General features: G+C 39.5%; 1 protein-coding gene across 10 annotated transcripts in view; it reads right to left on the bottom strand.

Annotated features, from left to right (window-relative positions):
• Positions 1 to 22798, bottom strand: part of ankhd1 (ankyrin repeat and KH domain containing 1) — a 38662-nt gene that overhangs the window by 10148 nt on the left and 5716 nt on the right. For 5 of the 10 annotated variants that reach the window (XM_057359848.1, XM_057359849.1, XM_057359852.1 and 2 more), the window contains 12 exons: positions 12413 to 12566; positions 3989 to 4145; positions 3555 to 3717; positions 2787 to 2934; positions 2421 to 2654; positions 2218 to 2312; positions 1770 to 2007; positions 1289 to 1480; positions 805 to 914; positions 592 to 679; positions 365 to 492; positions 115 to 258 (listed from right to left, as the gene is read on the bottom strand). In XM_057359848.1, coding sequence (XP_057215831.1) covers positions 115 to 258; positions 365 to 492; positions 592 to 679; positions 805 to 914; positions 1289 to 1480; positions 1770 to 2007; positions 2218 to 2312; positions 2421 to 2654; positions 2787 to 2934; positions 3555 to 3717; positions 3989 to 4145; positions 12413 to 12566 — 1851 coding nt within the window. The remainder of the gene's footprint in view (positions 1 to 114; positions 259 to 364; positions 493 to 591; positions 680 to 804; positions 915 to 1288; positions 1481 to 1769; positions 2008 to 2217; positions 2313 to 2420; positions 2655 to 2786; positions 2935 to 3554; positions 3718 to 3988; positions 4146 to 12412; positions 12567 to 22798) is intronic. The other 5 variants (XM_057359851.1, XM_057359858.1, XM_057359854.1 and 2 more) reach the window with 4 other exon arrangements.

Below are 22798 nucleotides of genomic sequence, written 5' to 3'. Positions count from 1 at the left end.
ATGTAAAACAAATATTTTATTTAATATGACCCTACTTGTGTTAAATACACAGTGCATTAAAAGGTACTAAAGGTATTTACTAGTGATGCTAAAACAGCCAAACAGTCAGCTTACCTGAGAAGCGTCATGAGAGGGTGGTGTGAGCTGGGACAGGTCTGGGGCAGGGACTGACAGAATGTTGTTTGGATAGTCTAGCAGGTAGGACACCACATTAGTGTGACCACCTTTAGCAGCTTCAATCAGCATCGTGGAGCCATCCTATGAGATATGAAACTCTTATTAAAACAAAGTGCATGTGACTATGAAACCAAGCAATTGTTATTTGTGTGATTTGTGACACTTATTAAGGTGGAACAACGCTTACCTTCAGTCTGTGGGTGGGGTCTGCTCCATGGGCCAAAAGCAGCTCGACGACAGCCAGGTGCCCTCCCGCACAAGCCAGAGAGACCACTGTGTGATCATTGTTGGCTGTGGCTCTATTCACATTAGCACCTGCAAACATGAAACACACGAAAGAAGGTTGGTTGATTTTTTTAATAAAGGAAAAATAAAGTTTAATTTTACAGTTATGTATACAACATCACAACTAGCCTTTGCTTATGAGAAACTGCACAGTACACAGGTGGCCTGCTCTGGCCGCTTTCATCAGTGGAGTCCTGCCCCCTTCCGATTCATGTTCCTGTAAACCAAAAAGAGCGGTCAGCTCCAAACAAACTGTATGATGTAAAAGGTAAAAACTGAAGCAAATCAAACAAAGCAATCGTGGTATTTTATTGATTTCAATATAAAAGATCATGTACAAACCAGGTCAGCCCCTGTCTGTAGCAGCACATCAGCGACATCAGTGTGTCCGTTCTCACAAGCATATGTCAGAGCTGTGTCCCCCGTAGCTGTAGTGGCATGAACGTTAGCCCCTGAAAAGAGAGAAAAGGAAGTGACTCAAAAGACTAAAAAGGTGTGATCTCATTTGAAACATCTTTTGGCAGAGGTACAAACAAGATGATCATTTTTAAACATCTGGGCCCAGTTGCATAACCTTAGCCGCAAAGTTAAGACTGCATCTTAACAACTAGTCTCACTGACTAGCAATTAGTTAGGACTAATCAGTCTTACTTTTCGTATTTCAATAAGCCCAATCTACCTTTTATGTGACTGATTTAAAGAAGTTATGACCAGTCTTGAAGATAAAAATTAGATGACTAACTTCTAAGACTAGTCTAAGCAGTTTATGCAACCGGCCACTGGTGATTGTATAGACTTTAAAGTTGCATTTGGTGCAAAGCCTCACCTGCAGCCAACAAGTATTTGACCAGCTCCAGATGCCCCTCCTGCGCAGCCTCCATGAGCGGGGTAGAGCAACCCAGCTCAATGTCCGCCCCAGCTTTGATGAGAAAATCTGCCACCTCCAGGAAGCCGCCGCAGCACGCCAGAGTCAGTGCAGTCTCCTGCGTTTCCTCGGTCTGAGCATTAATATTTGCACCTAAAAAAAAACAATATAGTGTTGTACAATTCATGAGAAATTCTGAGAAGAGTTGAAATATTTCAAGTTAAAAACAACTGAAAGCATCTTTGGCATGCAGTCAAATAACAAAACTTCCAGCCTATCAAGACAGACAGCTTGTTTAGTATTCAATCTGTAAACTTGTGTTCCAGTTGGATTGCTTGCTAGGCTTCAATTATATATTACAGTAATTTTTATTAACTGAAAATCAATACATATATTTTGTGCGATTTTCTGTGACATTTGGTGACTGAAGGGACCCCAGTACCTTGTGCCAAAAGCAGTGCGACCATCTCTTCATGACCCTCCCGAGCAGCCTCCATCAGTGGAGTGTAGCCCTCATCGTTCACCTCCTCCAGGTTGGCTCCCCTCTCGATCAGCAGCGCTGCAAGCTCCACGTGGCCCCCACAGGCAGCTAGCGTCAGTGGCGACTCGAATGAGTCAGCGGGCATGTTTACCTGTGCCCCACTATCCAACAACAGCCGTGCCACCTCTACGTGCCCATCCTACACAAAACACATCCAGAAGAGTTACAATTAAGAACATATGGAAGTAAAAGATCTGCACTAGCACTGTGTTTATAACTTGGTTTCCTAAATGAAAATCTGTCGCAAGTATCTTTCATACTGGGCACACTGTCATTTCAATTCAAGTTCAAGAAAAGCCAGTATTCCAGTACTTAAATTCACGTACGTTTACAAAGGAATTTTAATTACCATGCAGGCCTCCATAAGAGCAGTGTGCATCTCGTCTGTCTTGTGCTCCTGGTCGGCTCCGGCTTCTAAAAGAAACCTGACCATGTCTAAGTGCCCTGAAGAATGGAGACAAAAGTCACTGAGCACCATCCCAAAATCTACAAAACTCTGCACTACCAAAGTGATCGGTTTGAACAGAGGACAAACTGTTACACGGGCCTCACCTTTATAGCAGGCGAGTGTGAGCGCGCTCTCTTTAAACTCGTTGGAGTGTGTATTGATTCCAGCACCGTACTCCAGGAGCACGCGAGCGACCTCCACGTGGCCTGCGCTGGCAGCTTCCATCAGAGGAGTGTGACCGTTCTCGTTGTGATCTTCAATGTTGGCACCCTCCTTCAGCAACACCTTTACAACATCCAGGAAGCCTCCCGCACATGCATACGTCAGCGCTGTGTTACCTGAGATGAAGGGAAAGGAAGCGAATATTGATTCGTATCAGCACAGCTTTATTTAACAGAGCATACACATTCCTTCAGTCGCTGCGGTTATGCCCTGCGTGTGGTCAAGCATGTACAGGTATGATGCTGTACCTGTTGAGGACTGTGCGTTAACATCCGCTCCGTGCACCAGCAGCAGTTTGACAATGTCGACGTAACCGCCGCTTGCAGCAGCCATGAGTGGCGTGATGTCTCCCTTGATTCCTCTGTCCTCCACATTAGCGTGCATGGCCAGCAAGACCTAAAAACGTAAACCAGTTAACAAAATAAAAACAAGCGTCATCACAGAGAAACACATTGCATTAAACAATAACAGTAAATTAAAAATGTATATGCTTGGGTACTCCTAAACACTGACAATGTTATTCTTTAACAAAAATATACATTTAAAAAAAAAAAAAAAAGACATACATTTTGTGACTCAACTTCTACTACACTTTTTTTTAGCCCAGTTGATCAGGTTAATGAGAATATTCTAGGGGGGCCCCAAGATGGATCCGGGGGGGCTCAAAGTTTCAAAGTTTGAGAACCCCTGTATTAAACCACTGGAGACATTTGGATTACTTTATGCCATTTATGATGGATAAAATATTTTGGGATCTATATGCATATAGTGACCGGTCTATTTTTGTCTTCAGTTACATGTTTTGTGCTCAGGAGTTTTCATTTTCTTGTGATCTACTGCTCAAAAGAACGCTTGACCTATCCAACTATGGAACATTTTACGCAAATGTAAAATCTGTGATTTTTCATGTTCATAGAAACCTTTTAAAAACCATTTGACATGGTTTTGCCTTTGGCATAAAGTTATTTGGCAACTGACAATCCACTAGTGTGAGTGTGCGAGTTTGTACACGGTACCTGAGCGAGCTCATAGTATCCAGCTGAGCAGGCCAGACACAGCAGGCTCTCACCCTCCTCTGTGTGTTCGTTGACGCTGCGTCCCTCGTCTAACAGCTTCCGCACGGCGTTGACGTCGCCGTCCGAGCAGGCCTCAGCCAGGCTACGGCTAAAAATAACCAGACTGCTACAATTACTGCGACTGTACAGGCAAAGCTAAGCTAACTGCTCTAATTGAAGGCCCAGGATCTGTACAGCTGCTTGTGTTTAATTCCAGATAATACAGGCTCTTACAAAACTTCACAATTTAAAAATTCACACTGAAACACAGCAGTGAACATTAAACAGAATCGCTAAGCTCTTTCCCTAGTAATTCTTGCAGGTCCATTATGACTGTTGCATCATGGAGGTGGACAAAAATGAGAAATCAAGCGTGCGTGAGAAAAGATGCCTACTTGTCGGCCTGGCTGGCGTTGAGTGTGTTTTCTGCCCTCATGCGAGTGAGGGCGGCGGCGGCCTCGTCCAGCGCACAGCTCACCGACGACGTCAGGCGGCGCAGCACCTCTGGATCTGCAAAGGCTTTGCCATCAGCAGTGGAGAGTTTACCAATGCCTGCCGTGTCCAGCCCCACACCAGTAACACACACCATTCAGCAAGAACATGGTTAGTACAGGCCCAGCACACAAGAAATACACACGTTGGTTAGATAAACTCAAGCCATGCACCTTTGGTAAGATCTTAACTTCAAATTTTAATATGGTTATGATTGGCTTAACTAGAGATGCACCGATTTAAGACGTGGTATCAGATTGGTACTCGCTAGATGTGATGCAAATTTTATTATTTACTTTATGACAAAGGATTTAGCTAGATGTAAATACTGTTAATAAAACAGGGAGATCAGTGTATCAGACTCTGTATTGGCCAATATTCTAATAAAAGTGGAATTGGTTAGGGCTGTGCAATTAATCGAAAATTAATCGTAATCGTCAATTTTGGCCTTCAACAATTACAAAAACAAAATAATCGAGGCAATGATGTGACGATTATTGTGCTGCATTCCATTTTGCAAGGATCCTCTCTTTTCTTGTGGTATAAATCCACAGTGCACACTTTTCCTTTACAGTGTTTCAGCTGTGCGATTTCTTTACATTTATTTTACAGTTGAATTCACAGTTTAAAAGCTAAGTTTTAATTTTTCTATTTTGTTTTAAAAGTTAATGAGTAATCGTGTTAAATAATCGGGATCTCAATATTGGCCAACATAATCGTGATCATGATTTTTGTCATAATCGAGCAGCCCTAGAATCGGTGCATCCCAAGACATTATACACTATAAACACAATCATGTTGAATGAGTAAAGAAATTCCCAATAAATAATGAAATGATCACACCAATGCAAGCGCCTGTTGTGTTTTTAAAATGTCTGTGTGCTGTAGTGTTGTCAAAAATATCGATATTTCGATACGTATCGATACTGAAAAATCTGAAACGGTTCCAATACGCATGTCACACGTATCGATACCAGCTGCGCGTTCCTGCTCACTCTCTTTTTTCCGACAGTGAGTTGACACACACTGCACGTGAACACTGTGTCAACAGAGCTCCGCCTCCTCTCACAGACTTGACTCGTTTGAGGCAGTTAAAAAGTGTTAATGTTAGAAAAGACGGCCAGTGCAGAGTCTCAGTAACACATCTGGCGCTTGGTGAACGCTCGTTTACGCTTCCCATGTTTACCATCGCGCTCTATTTATGTGCGCTGATCAATAATTTCACCCACTCGTTTTATTCGCCCTGGTTATATGTTGTTTATATTTTAACAGAGTCTCCGCAACAGTTCTCATGTTTAATGCACGCGTTTCTGTCTTTATGTGCGCTCATCAATGATTTCATCCACTCGTCTCGTTCGCTCTGGTTAAGTTGATGTTTGAAATGATGCTGGTGCGGGTAAAGTCTCCGCAACAGTTCTCGCGTGTGATACACGTTTGCACTTCCGTGTTTACCATAGCGCTCTATGTGTGTGCGCAGTTCAATGATTTCATTCACTCGTCTCATTCGCTCCGTTTAAACGTTGTTAATGTTAGACAGATGGTCAGTGCGGAGTCTCTGCAACAGTTCATGCGTTTAAAGTTTGCGTTTCTGTCTATACGTGCGCTGATCAATGATTAAATGTGAATAAAAGCCAAATAAAAAAATTGTAATCATATAAATGTAGGCTATTAACTAACATTAACGAACAAAGAATGAGCAATACAAGTTTTTTTTAATCTCTTTTAAATGTTAGTTAAAAAATACAACTATTTATGTAAGCTCTGGTCCATTAATACTGACATATACAACTTTGATTTTAAATAATAAATGTATTAGTAAAATGAACATTAGATTAACAATTAATAAATAATGTAAAAATATACCTCATTGTCTAATCTTGTTCAATTTAACTTTAAATAAAATGTAAAAAATTTAGGGCCTTATTGTTATGGAAGTTTTTTCCCCGTGGTATCGAAAATGGTATCGAATATCGATTTTTTTAGGTATTGTATCGAAATGAGAAATTCCAGTATCGTGACAATGCTAGTGTGCTGTGCAACCATTCCATTCAAATCCGGTTGTTGTTCTCAATTCCACCTATTTTGATTTTAACTACCCTCTTAAACCCTTCTGTAAAGCCAAACACACTGATTCCAGAGGATATTTATCAACCTGCTCCTTTCTTCAACCGGGAAGATATTTTGCTTTCGTATGACAGGCTGATGCAAAACAGAGAATGCGCGTGACAGAGTAACCCACACCGCGTTGAGCCGCTTTGTCAAAATAATGCGGTGCAGGTGGAATGAAAACATGTCAAAGCGTGTGTACACAAAAGGATCCTTACAAAAGGTACAATCTGACGGATGGTTGACTTAAGTCTGATAGGCGCACGATTCAGTGCAAGAAACACACACAATGCAAAACACACAGACATGAATGTGACAATCTAACACACAAAATCCACAAGCTCTGCATAGATGGAGAAATGAAATCGAGATTCAGCTACATATGAAGACACGCATACAGAAAGCAACACGCGCACACACACAGAAGTGTACTAAAGGGCAGTGCTGAGTCATGAGTGAGGTTGCTACTGCTGTATGGAAATCCATTGTTGCCACTAATCTCCCTTTTGGTTCATCTGTGAGATAACTATCCGCTCATGAGGCAGGGCAGGCTAGTGCAGAGAAGCAGGCCCAACACGCTGGGCCTCACCCTAACCAAAATTTACACACACACAACAGCACAACAGACAACAAAATATAGAACCACCAGTTTATTGTACCAGAGTAATGAAATATGGGTTGTCAATTTAACACATGTATCTTAGAGGTATGGCGATTGTTTTACGATATGATGTAAAACTGTTTAATCCTATTGGCTGAGCTGTCAACATGTAACCTGCATCAATTTGCATAACTTTTTAATATTCTGTTTGTTTTGTGCTTTTACTGTTTTAGTTCTCTCAGAGTTTTGCTTTCTTAAATCCTTAATTTTAAATGTTATGTTAAAATCCAATTTTATTTTTCAGTGACATAACCAATACATCTTTGTTAATTTAAAGTGACACTTCACCCAAAAATGAAAATTGTGTCATCATTTACTCGCCCTCGTATAAAGGAACATAAAAAATATATTTTGAAGAAAGTTGGTAACCGAACAGGGCACCATTTACTTCTGTTGTATGGACACAAAACCAATGCAAGTGAATGGGGGGGTCAGTTAACAACATTCTTCAAAATATCTTCTTTTGTGTTCTGCAGAAAGAAAGTCATACAGGTTTGAAATGACAAGAGAGTGAGTAAATGATGACAGAATTTTTATTTTTGGGTGAACTATCACTTTCTCTTTAATATACAGTATAACTAAACATTTAACAGTGTTTAGCTCAGTGGTTAGAGCAGGGGTGGGCAATTCATTTTCCCAAGGGGCCACATGAGAAACTGGCATGGTTTTAGAGAGCCAGACCAATACACTAACACAGTGTCTACACCGGACGCGACACGACACGCGGCTTGTTCTAATGGGATTGTCGCTTTGCACCGCGCCGCATCCAGTGTGGACAAAATGTAAAATTATAATAGGTTCTAATCAGTTCTATTGTCTTTTGACGCATCGCAACGCGTCCGGTGTAGACACGGTGTTAGCTTAGTTCTGCCCAATACATATCATATCTTTACAAAAAACAGTACGGTCACACTGTCACGTCACATGCATGGATGTACATTTCACATGTAAATTTAAAATACTGTAGATGAGCCTCCAGCTTAAGTTTTTTAGTTCACCCAAAAATTAAAATTCTGTCATTATTTGCTCACCCTCAAGTTTTGTGATTTCTATGTTCTGTTGAACACAAAGTACCAAACAGTTTTGGGGCACTACTGACTTTCACAGTAGGGAAAAACTGGTAGTCAATGGTGCCTCAGAACTGTTTAGTTTCCCACATTCTTCAAATATCTTTCTTTGTGTTCAACAGAGCAAAGAATTTTATACAGTTTGAGCAATTTGAGGGTAAGTAAATGATGCGGAAATGTTTATTTTTGAGTGAACTATCCCTTTAAGGCGGTCGTTATTTCCGGATTTGAATTAAGCAGATGATCAAGTGATGCGCAAAGCATCATTGTGATCATACGCTTCAGAGATGAGCCCTAGAATGATAAAACCGGTGTGATTTTACACGTTAAAGGGTTAAAAAAGCAGTTGCCTTAAAAATAAAACCAGTTCAGTTGTATTACGTGCAGCTATTACACCTATTCGTGTTTAACTTCTAATTTATCAGTGACCACATGTGGCCCGGTCAGGGAGAGCCAGCGGGCCGTACAATGCCCAGATCTGGGTTAGAGCATGGCGCTAGCAACGCCAAGATCATGGGTTCGATCCCAGGGGATTGCACATACAAATGTAAAGTATGTAAGTCTTACAACGTAAGTCGCTTTGGATAAAAGCGTCTGCCAAAATGCATAAACGTAAATGTAACATTGTCAGAATTAAAATTTTGCTTTTTTTTTCAATTCTGATCTGTGGACATTTTGCTTTTTTTTGACACTGACCTTTAACCTATCTAAGCCCTTTCAGCTGTGCTGTTTATTAACAACATTTCTGCAATCATATGCAACGAAAGCTCACGCTGAGCTGTACTTGACAAGCACAAACAAAGGTTTTAAAGGTTTTAATGATCTGTATTAAGCCCTTACACCAGGTATGCAGGTATTTCGGCCTCTCAACTCTGCTAACTCTTTCACTTTATAACGGTGTTGGCTAATCATGGAAGCTGATCTTTATATACTGTAAACATGGACTTTTTAACCCACAGTGCAAGATACAGCTTGTTTACAGTCATAATACATGCCACACATGTAAGAGAAACAGATTAACAATGTTGCCACCATGGGTTAAAGCTAAAAAAATCCTGAGCCTGAACTTTTTTTTGCAGGGTTGCGAGAGTAGACACATACGCAGGGTTAATTGGTCAAACAAAATAGAACATTATTTCCCTTGAAACTAACTAGTGACATGCTGTTTTTGAGCTTCTCAGACTTTAACTTTGAAAATATGCCATGTGTGTATGGATCGCAGAATGACTAAAGAAGTGGGGGCATAATTAAAACCCACAAAACCAGTTTTATGCAATTATGGTATATAAAAACAACCAAATTCAACCGAATTCATCATAATAAAAATCCTACTTTTAAAAAAAAAAACAAAGACGACTCACATTTTTTGTCCTATTGAGGGGTGGCATTTTGAGAGCCAAATGAAGTGACTAGATCTATGATGAATTTTGTACTAAACTATTTTATGCTTTTATTTTAGTAGTAAATTAATCGTTAGTTTCATGGGTATTAATGGTGATGACATGGCACAAGTCACATCCACAACACATAGCGATGAGATCACAGTTGGTCAAAGCAGGTTAGCATAAATGAGCCCTCAAAAAAGCAAAAGTGATCACCTTTTTGAGCTCGTTTATTTTTTATAATAATCAGTGGAGGCATTTTTAAACTCCTACTGGCAGATTGTGCCACAAATTACAAACTGTGAAACGAAAACAATATAAATTCCTGTTAAAGCTACAAAGGTTACAGAGTCAGCAGTGAGTGCTTCTATTTTCAATTGTTTGATTCATATCAACCACGTAGAATAGCAAGAATATTAGGATGCTGTCACTAAAATATCGCCATCAGATTTCTTTCTCAACTTTTTACGCTCACTTCAGACAAAAACGACCATGTTCAGGGCTCGACATTAACGCTTGTCCGGGACAAGTGAATGTTTTGTAAGGGCAAGTGAGAGAGAATTTGACTTGCCCGACCGGACAAGTAACTTGAAAAAAAAAACAGTGCGACATGTAGAATAATAAGAATATGTGCATTAGACAGAGCTGCGTGTTTGTCGTGGTTGTGCTTGATTGAGTGTGACAATAATCAATGGCGCACCGCACTGAGTCCATGCGAACGCGGAATCCTGTTATTTAAATGTCATCTGGCTGTTCTGCGTATCTGAGTGAATTATGTGCACAGTTTAACATACAACACGAGTGATGGTCGAGTATTTATCTGCGTCTGCACCGTATGAGGATATGAACTTCATCTCCAGAGCTCCTCTGAGAGTTTATCTTACGATCGTTTTACTGTGAGTGAAGCTATCAACAAACAATCATCTTCCCGAAGACCCGTCAAAATAAAAGTCCCGTTAAATTGAACACTCAAGACAAAAAATACTGTAGTGTACTATAGTATTTGCTATTGAAAATTGAAGTGCCCTTGTAGTAAATTGACAAACACTGTATACTATAGTAAAGTTCAAAAACAATATAGTAAGAATTTTTACTGCAGTTTACTATAGCAAATACTATAGTATACTACAGTAATTTATGTGGACAAATATACCACTATTGTATAGTAAAAAAAGGAAAAACACAGAACTTAGAAATATTAAAACAAATTTAGGTAATCTAAAAATGATATGTCCCTAATGTATCCATCTGTATGTACCATTAATGTCTTGTGTCAGTTACCTGCCTATTCATGATGAACTACACTTGCACATTTCTGCCTGTGCTACCAAACTTTAAACCTCTCTAGCACCAATGCTATGTGCAAAAAAAGATAACTTACAGGTTTATAGCAGTCACAGAGAGTAGGCCTATAACCAAATTCAGGCGGCCAAAGCGGACACTAGTTAAAATGCTTTGATCAAGTTTGCTTCTATCTAAATCCTAAACAATTATATTGATTATATTAAATTATAATTAGGGATGGGTACCAAGAACCGGTACTTTTTTGGAACGGTACATAATTGGGTTGATACCAGAGTATCGATAAGCTTCATGAAAAACGATACTGTTATCGATGCTTGCGTTGTTTTATCTCTGTGTATTCGGGTGTTAAATGGCAAATTAGAGGCTGCTGCTGCTGCCTATCATTTTCCATCCCTGAATGATGTCCGAATGGCCAAAGTTTGACGTATATGTGATATCTAGGACCATATGATTTCCGCGATGTATTTGTAATCTGCTTGTTTTGAGTGTTTATGAGTGAAAGAGTGGCACGGTTGCGCTTGTGAAGCTTTCAGCATCCGCGTTTCACAACAATGAAGCTTCCGTCAAACACCCCGTTGCGGCAAACCATCAAAATAAAAGTCCTTTATTTGAGAACAAGTTATAACATTGTTTTTAATAATTTGGCCACGGAGTATATTTACTTACTTTAGTAAATTGAAGTAAATGTGCTAGAAAAATTATAAAAAATAGTGCATATAATTAAAAAAATAGTACTTAAATTTATGTAGACCTAAACCAGAAAGGAAAAAAGAAATACAGTCTACCAGCCAAATAACCATAGTGATGTAAAGTAAATATGTGGAATTACATTATGATGTGCTCCTATGCACATGTTAAGTGCAGTAAGTGGTATGCTAAGGAACACACACACATTTTGTTATGTGGCATTTTCTGTTTGCTCAGAAGCATTTGTAAACTGCAGTTCTAAAGCTCAGCTGTAATAAAGAAACTTAAAATGTTTAACATCTTTTCACATCATGTGTTTTTTGCATCAAATTATAGAGTGTAGTATCAATAACAGTATTGATAAGTACCGGTATCGATAAGCAGTATCGATATCGGTATCGATAAAATCTTAACGATACCCATCCCTAATTATAATTCAAATGAAATATTTTTTTTTATCTTTGGACAAGTAATTTTTGTACTCGGACAAGTGAATGACAAATTTACTTATCCGAAGGACAACTACATGACAATGCTTAATGTCAAGCCCTGATGTTTATGACATAACTCTGCGAGATAGGTGCAATAAGCTGTGAAAAAGTTTGAAATCAATTTAGACGCTTTAGAAATTGATCCTTGATATCTCGATCGCAGTTAGCGCGTGTGTGTGACGCGCAGAAGTGGAAGCGGAGGTCTGCCAAAACAACAACATTATCGGTCTTTTTGTCAGTCTCCAATTTGTGTATGTCATATTTGTAACGGACTTAAAAGCTGCCCCCACTTCAGGCTTTATAAACTTACTCTCCATCCTGACGACTATTTGCTGCTTGCTACTCTCCAACGTGACATCTCCACTCCAGCAACTAAGACCCGCCCCATTTAAATTCTGATTGGCTAGTAATGTTTGTTGGGTTGAGAGTGATATGAAATGTATAACTAAGATCGCTGTAACTATTCGCTCTGAAACAAAATGCATCAACCCAGATCACCTCATGACCAGCACTGACATTTTTATTTCTCAATATCAAACACCAACAAGTTGTAAACAGCAGAATGCAGTGACACGGTATAGATCATCCAGCTTGATGCAAGCACAACAATGTCAGCTGCAAAACATACCTGCCGCTTCTAGTAACGCCTCGAGTCGGGCCTGTGTTTCTGGGTCTACTGTTCTGAGGTCAGCTCCGTCTGCAGCGCTGGATAAGAGCAGCTCTGAAGCTGTCTTTAGTACGGGGTTATCCAGATCTTCCTGGTCAAGAATAAATGATTCCACCTGTATGGAAAGAGATAGTGTCAGCGACTGTTTGTTCATGTTATTAAACAAACAAGAAACGGGAACGGATGGGAAAGTCTTACAGTGTAGCGCACTTTCCTGTAAATTAACTAGGGGTGTCACAATATGCAGGTATTGAAGATAACCATGATTTTAATTTACTGCGACTACTGATATTCTGGTAATATTACACAAATGATATCATCATGAATAATATAGCACCAGCAAACTCTAATTTAGTAGGTACTGGTTTTACAACTATTTAAAAAAATTCTTAAGAGCCACAACTTCGCTACAATTTACATCGGATACAATCTTTCTCCATACCTTTAATGTGAGAGTTTACTCAAAAATGAAAGTTCTGTCATCATTTACTCACCCTCTTGTCATTTCAAACACAAAAGAAAGTTTTGAAGAAAGTTGGTAACGAACAGCGGCAGCACCCATTCACTTCTACTGTATGGACACAAAACCAATGGGTACCATCACTGTTCAGTTAACAACATTCTTCAAAATATCTTCTTTTGTGTTCTGCAGAATAAAGAAAGTCAGACAGGTTTGAAATGACAAGAGCAGTGTTTATCCTACCCTTACCTTAGGGGGGCGCCCCACCCCGCCAGCTGTACCCCCCACCCCCTTGAAGGTCAAGTTCATTTTAATTTCCAGATAGCTCCAGATCACAAGAGAAGTCACTTAAGATTACCGTTCCTTTAAACATGTCTATTCCTTGTTCATTTATTAAACAAACTAAAAATCATTGTTTTATTTATCTTATTTACACGGCGACATGTCATTTCTGTTTCTACATGGTCGCGCGTTTTACAGTTCTCCTCTGCTCTCCGCCCCGGTGCGCGCACATACACAGGTAAGCATACTCCCACCAGCAGACAGAGTGCGCGTGTCAGAAAATATGTCGCGTCAACCACCTGAAAAACAGATAAAAATAATTGCGTTTTTAAACGCTCCCAGGGTGGTGAAAATGGCAACATTCGCTCTCCAGCTCTGAGTCCAAGTACAGAAAAGACGCACACCCTGCCCCTGACAAGCAGCAAAAGCTCAGTCACCACCGGACGACAGGTTTTCACCCAGCTTGGCTTCGTTCCATCCGCACCGCGAGACATAATGAACCATTCAAAACATCAGACTATTTCTGTAGTTTAAATTGAGCAGCACATCTACATAACTGAGCTGTACACATTATGCGCACTCATATTTATTTTATATTTTGCCGATATCTTCTGATATCTTTATTTAGCACCAAACACGCTTCATTTTAACCCTTTCCGCTCCGTGAGTGCTGCTTCTCCCACATCGCATATGAAGACCTGCAGACACCAAGAGCAGGTAAATAAATGGACACTTTTACTGTAACGCTTAAGTAAACGAAAATGCAGAAGTAATAAAGTATTTTTAGCTGTCAGTCAGTTTACAGTTTTCTATATAGGTTTGTGACAGATTATATATGACTTGTGTCTACGTTTAGCATTAATGATATTAATAATATTAACAGCATTAATAATCAGCGCGTTAAGAGCATTTCATAATGAACCATGTTTTAATTGGAAAGATTGTTTAGATTCAGTTCTAGTATGAATGGCATGCAAAGGCTTTGTAACTTTGTAAGTACTTCTGCTCATGATAAATTCATTTCAGTTGTTACATTTTGTTGTCAGTAGTTTTTTTAAATATTAAAATAGACCACTAGAACTTCACTTTAGCAACAGAGCATACAATGGATTTTCTCAGTTAACAGGCCTTCTATGTTTCACTCATACTTTGGCTAATATAAAATAAATGGCCTGATAATACATTAGATGTTAACTTTTATATACATATTCGACTGGGTTCAACTGATTAAATATTATTTATTAAAAAAGTATTGTCCGGACCTCCGCCGCAAAGAAAATATAGAGACCGCAGTCATTTTAAATGTGATGTGTTGCTCTCAAAGCCAATGACCATTTTTGCAAAAAGATGAGTTAATTCATTTCTAAACAAAACTAGGAATGCACGATAAATTATCAACCATATCGGTATCGGCCGATAAATGGTCCTTTTTAATGTTATATGTATAATAAAAATTTAAGCCAATATATTATAGCCGATAAATTATGAATCATTTCCTCTGGTTGAACCACTTTAGCTGTACACTGCTCAGTTAAAATCCTTTACAGTACTGTCTTTGTCGCGATCATTCACTTACTGCTATTAGCAAAACATTGTTGATGTAGTATGTAGATATTTATGAATGTGTAAATTATAGAAAAAAGCATATTGTTTAAAGCAGAGTGCTGTCTGAATGCTTTCTGTCTTGAGACCTGTTAGACTTGTGGCTATTGAGAACCAATTTCTGGGTTGCTCTGGGAGAACATCTATAATTTATTGAATAAACATTATACCAGAAAAGTTTAAAAGTTAAAGAATCTTGAATTAGTGTAAAGTAGGCTTGGTACATGATTTTCAGGGGAAAAATAATTTTTAGTCTCAGAAAATGTCATTTTAATATTTAGGTACTGTATATCGGCTAATATATCGGTTATCGGCTTCCAATTAGGGCTGCACGATAATGTATTGCGATACCACTAAATCCTATTGAAATCAAGCTGGCTGCGATATGCAATGTGTCGATATTTTTTTTAATGCGTAGCTTGTCCGTGAAGCACGTCTCTGGGATCAGTAGGAAATGCTGCTCGATCTAAAAGCAGTGAAAGTTTGAGTCGCTTATAATGTGCATTTGAAAAAGCAACACCCGTCAAACATGATCATTATAAATATACTTTATTATCATAAAAATACCTGATGAGGCTTGAGTAACAGTGATAAAAAGATGTCCATAGGCATTTCCTAGATTCTAGAACGCGTTATGGTCTTCTTCTGGACTGCTATTTGGAGTTTCCGCACGAGAGCGCCCTCTGGCTTTGGGATGCAGCAGCATTTTCCCGTACTTCAATCAAAAGCTGTGCATAAATCACATGATATTTATCGTCGGTTTATCGTGACAGCCCTAGTTCGTCCCAATTCGCCTACTTATGCACTAAAAGTATGTACTGCTTTTGTAATGGAAAAGTATATACATTTTAGTGTGTAGCAAAACAATATGCATGCAGTGGGACATACTAACAGAAAGCAGAAGTGGCCGCTGTTGCCTAGACAACACTGTCTCCATTAACTGTCACACACATCAAAATACAGCTCTTCTTTCCATTAAGGTATTCATTCATTCATTCATTATTTTGTATGTAATGTTTACTGTATACTTACATTTGTTAGTGACGCATCAGTTACATACTTTATTAATGCAGTGGAGCCAAAACTAGAGCTGTCACGATTATGAAATTTGACGATTAATTGTCTAATAAATCATTGCAATTATGACGATTAATTGTCTGTTTGGCTCTGCCCTCTGGCTTTCAGATGCAGCAGCATTTTCCCGTACATCACTCAAAAGCTGTGCATAAATCACATGATATTTATCGTCGGTTTATCGCGACAGCCCTACTTCCAATGTTCAAGAATTATCTGTTATCGGCCAAAATTTACATATTGGTGCATCCCTAAACAAAACCAGTTCACTATTCAAGTCTAAGACAGATTAATCCTGCATGAAATAAGCAACATCTGGCTTCATCACAATCTAGAACACAGACTGTGTTCTAACTTGTGAAAAATGAATAGTCTGCTCCAGTGAACACGGAGACTGCAAAGCATGACAATACCATACACCAGAGAGTGTGAAACAATCTAAGAGCCTCTTACTGCTCCTCAAAAGGCCTGCAATAACTATCAGACACAAGGTACATGCATAGCTTTTACTAAAACTAGCAAAGCTGAAAAAAACATTTCTGAACTCAATTAGGCCTTACAAAAAAGGTGTAAATACTGGCTTTGTAGTGACATCACGCATCCTGACATAGCAACATTGACCAAAGACATTGTTTGGGGCAAGGCTATGTGTGCTACTCGTTCTATGGCAAGTCGTCATTATATATTTTCATTTTATTATGATACTACATTTAGTGACACTAGCAACCTACTTCGGCTTTTAATTATTGCAAGTTGGAACTTCTGTTATCTAATGCAGCAGACCTGTGTAACTAAATATAACAGCACACATGTCCCCTAGAACAAGGACAGGTAAGTAACGCATGAGGGCACTAGTGACAAAGTTCACCTCATTCACTAGGTCCATCCCCTGAAAAACGCAGCTGCAGGTATTTAGGGTCTGAGCCTTTGAGGAATTACTTTAAGCATTAAGATGATCTGATCAGAGGGTTTTCCCTTCCCTCCTTTCTCTCCCTGTGCCCTTGACCTCCACACACCGGCCTTACCACCCAGAGGGTGGGATGACATTGGGTGCTTGTACGTACAGGCAGAAGTGTTATGATGGCCAACCATGTGCACCAGAACCAGCCTGAGAAAACCTCCTGACCAAAGCACAGAATGAGATGTAGAGGACTAAAAAAATAAAGTCTTCATAAACATGTTTCATTAAAGATCACTGGAAATTTGAGGATAAGCAATAAGATTCAAAATATTGCACTGAATACACCACAAACAACCACAAATGTCATATTCATTTATTTTAGACTATATATAGTACATCCAAAAAGTAACCTTGCACAAGTTTTTAACTGTTCCTGTGGCAAGCCACAGAACCCTTCAAAGCCAGCGCAGACATCAGAGACTGCTCAAATAATGTCCGTCGCAGCTGACAGGATTACTTTGTTTTTGAAATGCAAATACAAAAGGAACAAGCACGCTTAGTCCAGTAGCAAGCACTTGTTACCTGTAAACCGAGCAGGAGGCATATTATGCACATGCAGGTCTCTAGACAAACTTTTTGCACTGGTTGCACTGGTGCGCCTAACTTTTTTTCTTAGGTGCACCAGCACAAAAGTTAGGTGCACCCAAATTTTCGACCGCATCGCATTTTACACCGCAGTTTTACCATTTCACTTTTTTTTTTAATCGCTGTCCATATAGACAAAATTGACTTGTAAATGATTAGCTAACAATCTGGTCAACATAAAGTTCTTTATTTGAAGCACAATTCTACAAGAAAGGTAACTGACTGAAAAAGTGTTGGTGCTTAAAGTGCTTCACTGAACTGAAACTTAAAACATCTCAAGATAAATGGACCAGGGCTTGACATAACCTGGGAGGTTGATGGCTCCGTGTCAGAGCATTGCTTATGATTTTCGGACGGATCAGGCCTTAACTTAACATTATTCACGAAAAAGTTGTCAATCGTTCTTTTCATCTTCTCTCATCATCCGCGCTACATCCACTCTGTTTAACTGACGGGCCTATAGGCTCCTCACCTCTCTGTCTGACTGCAGCACACGCATTTTCACACGTACACACCAGAGGTTGCACTAGACTTTTTTATTGTCCGTCATTTTGACTGACAGGCTTGTAAAAAATCCGTCATAATCTATTATTACCCGTCACTATGGTGCAAGGTGGTTTTACGTGGTAATTAGTATGTTCGTGACGTCATCACGCTGTACTTGCGTCTAGAAACTTGTTGTATTTTAATTAGGGCTGTCAAAATTAACGCGTTAATAACACGTTAACGCAAATTCCTTTTAACGGCACTAATTTTATTAACGTGCGATTAACGCAGCGCGCATTTTCTGTTTGAACCTTGGCCTTGCCCGTAGTTTGAGAAAGTAAACGATGCAGCAGCAAACAGAAATGGAGAAATAAATAGGTCTTCTGAACGTAAAATTCATATATAAAACGTCTGTCGACAAGACTAAAGTGATCTGCATTTATTGTCGATGTGAATTAAGCTATCACCGCAGCACGTCGAGTTATCACTTGAAGCGAAGCATACAACTGACGCAGAGAGCTCTCCTCCTCGCGGCAGACCACACTAGATTGTTTTCAGCAGAGACGGATGGACAACTTCACAAGCAACAGACTCACCACATCGATAGCTAAATGGGTGGCTACAGCATGTAGGCCAGTTAATGTAGTGGAGGACGAGGGTCTACTTGAAATTATTCGCATCGCATCTAACGATTACACATATGAACTACCTTCGAGAGCCACTGTTACAAGCAATATTCACGACTCTTACGAAGAGGAGAAAGCGAAAGTCGAGGAGGCGATAAGACAGACAAACACGGTTGCGCTCACCAGAGATTACTGGACATCCCTCAGTAACCATAGCTACCTGGGGGTCACGGCTCATTATTTTGACACACACTGGAAACTACGGTCGCACGCTTTGACTGTCATGAAGACAGACGAGAGGCACTATGCTGATGTTTGCGCTGAGCACTTTCTGCAGGTAGCCAGACAGTGGAATATTGAATTCAAAATTAGCCCACTGACCACCGATAGTGCACGCAACATGATTGCCGCGGGCCAGGCAGCTTCCGTTCGAGCATATGCCTTGCATTGCACACAGCCTCCACCGAGCTATCACAGTTGCGAAAATGTAAACATGCCTGTGTAAGTAAATAGCTCAGTGCAGAGAAAGAAGTAATGGGAACCTGTGTTTTTCCTATTTTTTGTCATGTGTTTAATAGACATGTACAAGTTCTTTGAAAAACATCTATGACCTTTGAAACATGTCTAGTCTTCATGCTCTATGTTGAGTATGGTTTCACTAATAATAAACAATATACATTTGCATAAAGCATCAATATTTGTCCATGCCCATGTTGATTAGAGTATTAAAAACTTGAAAAGTATTCATTTAAGGTACATTTATAATGGATAAAAATGTGCGATTAAGTTGCGATTAATCACGAGTTAACTCATTACAATCATGCGATTAATCGCGATTAAATATTTTAATCGATTGACAGCCCTAATTTTAATACAACTGAATGCCCAATAAAGCCGTTGTTGTTTATATTCATCTATATATTTAATGTTTTAATGTTTATGTTCATATGTGATTCGATCTGGGAAAACCTAACACATGGTGCAAATTTATATATTACAGTTTTTGATACCATATTCAAGCCCTTTCCAAATCAGTTGTTATTTTGCTCATACCTTGTGTATGTAACAAAAGTTACGGCTGAGGTCGGCTGAAGCGCTAGGATTTTCAGGAACGGAATTTAGAGGAAAACGGGTTTAAAGTTAAGTGATGAAAATAAAAGCACAACAGTCCAGTATCACAAGTAAAAGTCACTTTACAGTGGTAAAAGACTTACTCTAATAACAATTTAATAAAAAAACATTTCGCAGTGTTGAAGTCTATAGAAATACTGCACAAAACCGTTTGAATAAAACGAAAGTAAGGAGAATGGTGCGGGCACACTTAAAGAACGAGAGCTCTGCCATTATCACTACACAAGGAAACTAGCAAAGCAAACATTACGGATAACAACTAATAAGCAGTGAAGCAAGTTTTACGTTGTTTATCATGTGCATAGTGTCTGGACTTTTGATCATCCCTTGTATGTTTTGCGATCGGATAACTCCTGGTGCTGCAAACGGGGAGCTCTGTCATCTCACGAAAACATTGTATAAAAAACTTAGCATGCAGTAGTTTACACAGGAATGGCGGGAAATGTGCATTGATACTCCTTCATTCTTCATGTTATGTGGTTTACTTTGATGGTGAACTGTCTTTCCTGCGTCCCAGCGCGACATCCGACTGGTTTTCCCAGATCGCGTCACATATGTCTAATCGGTAACAATGACATGTGAAAACACGCACGTCCCTTCGCGAGCATATCACGCTCTAATGAAGGGAAACGGGGAGTTACAAATTGCCCTTATTGTAATCCGTCAAAATGACGGACGGACGGCCTTCAGATTTTTACGTCACTGGTAAAAAAAAACTGTCAATGACAGAGAATTTTCGTTTAACGAGACCTCTGGTACACACACGTACAGGAAAATCTGGACCACAGCCAATCAGAGGGGGGTCCGCCCTTCACTATCTCTGATTGGTTTAGACCACGATATGGGCCTAATGTGTGTCTGTTGTTGAATCACAGGAAGACTTTCAGAGTCGCGGAGACTTCTCCCTCGAACGGCTGGTCGCACCGGTGCGACCTCAGATTTTTCTTAGTCGCACCATTGAGAAATAAGGCCCTGACATAGAACTTTGAATAACATTTTTGGCAAAGGTTTCAGCCGTTAAAACCTATTGATACAGTTCTACCAACAAACACCTGCACAACAGGAGGGTATTTGCGCTGCATTCTTGAAGACAGACTTTCAGGGATGGGTATCATACGTTGAACAGTTCTGGCTTCAGTTTTACATGACCAGTAAGCTTCCTTAGTGGGTCTGTTAATGATTCTTATAGTTATTTTGAGGTTGAAAGAAGAGACAAATATTTGGGAAACTAGTTGCAAAATTAACAAATCCCCCAAAAACTGTATACAATTCTGTATACAAGCAAAAAACATTTCTCATGTTAAATCCATACCTCAGTTTTAGTTTTTGTCAAGCAGCATATATACAATGAAAAGATGCGCTACAAAGTTTACAGTTTTCAACTGCAAAAAAACAAGTCATACAGATAAGAAAATAAGACAATGCGTTTTTAAGAGTGTTCGGGTCTGCTGCACTGAAGAAAAAAACGTATAAAAAACAACAAAATGTAAGTCCTAGCCATTTTTTATAAAAGAAATCGTTCTTAATTCCTGACCAGACACACTGTTCATATAATTCGGGGATCTGAATTATCCGCCACCACCAACAATTCTGAAAAATACACCACTCTGTGTGGTGTTCTTAAAATTATGTCTAGGGATAACCAAACTTTTTGCCGCAAAAACAGTCAAATTTCAAGACCGATGAACTGGGAGGGGTCATACAATTCCACAGGAGATAAATACAGCAAAAAAAAAAAACAAGCAGCGCTGCCAGAAGGAGCTTACCCAAAAAGCAAAGCAGGGTGAGTAAGGCAGTAAGGTCGGGTGTGGTCCGACAGAGAGCCCCATCTGCAGTAAGAATAATTAAAAGCATACAGGGACATTTGAATGTGCAGGGTTGTGGCGTGGCTGGAATTGTTGCTGGAATCTCCAGCTCTGGGAAGCATCTGTCTCAGGGTGTGAGTAAGAGAGAGAGAGAAGAGGGCGAGACAAGTGGCTACGTTCAAACAAGTGACTCTCATTACCTCATTTCTTTGCTGAGAACTAGAGAGAGCGCTACACTTCCAACAAGAGCCGGCAGAAATCCTTTAATCACATACAAATTTCCAATCTGAACTGCAGTCGGTCATTGTGTTTGCAGACACATGTGGGGTTGGTAATCCTAAACTAACATGAAAACAATAGGGTGACTTGGTTAAATTGACAACAATGGCTCAAATTCCTACGTCTTCAAGTATCCAGTTTTTTGTAGTTTAAAGGTGACCTGTTAACCAATGTGCTTTTAATCAAAATGACCATTCCTAAAGCACAGAAATGATGTTGTATACAGTACGGCTCTATAGTGGCCAAACTTCAGTCGAAACTATGAACATAAACACATACATGGCAGCGAGAGTCCTGAAAACAGCAACATACAGCGAGTAAAGTCCAAAACATCAACTCCAAAACACATTCATTGCACTACAGATAACCTGTGTTTGTCACATCTACATATTGCATATTATCATGTGTTGAAGTTAAATATTATTAGTGCTGCAACGAAGCGTCGACGTCATCGATTACGTGCGTGAAATGCATCGACGCTTCGTATTATTTACGTTTATCTGCTGTAATAGCAGTTTCTGTTCCCGGGCGTGTGTAAATTAATCAGAAGAACAAGAGAAAGTATAATTCACCCGACAAAAAGCAATTGAGAGCCTCGGACGCAGTAAGTTAGTGAATGGACGGAGGAATTCCCCCTAACGTTACCCCCGGAATGCGATCATCACAGCATGGACACGCAATCACAAACGGACGGAGAGGGGAACGTAGATGTAGACTTTCATAATAAATTACTTTTTTGTAATGTAAAACTACACTTTACATTAATGATTTACATTAACGCTATTGTACTAGTGTAAGTTAGTGAATGTGAACCTTTGCAGATTGTGACCCTGCCTAAATTACTCTTAAGCTTCAAAAAGGACTGACTATCATGAAACCACCAATGCACTTTTTATGTCATTCGATAGCTTTATGCGAGGAATAAACCAATATAGCATAATGAAGAAACTCTGACCTCCGCTGGTGCTGTCTGTCAATCTCCAGTCAGCATGCGTGTGTACGGTGACGGTCAGGACGCTACTCTTTCCAAAATGTTCCAATGTTTTCATTATTCTT

This window comes from Triplophysa rosa, linkage group LG19, assembly GCF_024868665.1.
Source record: "Triplophysa rosa linkage group LG19, Trosa_1v2, whole genome shotgun sequence".
In the NCBI taxonomy this organism is placed as follows: domain Eukaryota; kingdom Metazoa; phylum Chordata; class Actinopteri; order Cypriniformes; family Nemacheilidae; genus Triplophysa; species Triplophysa rosa.
Note: the sequence above shows the minus strand (reverse complement) of the source record. Positions and strands in the feature narration are given on the sequence as shown.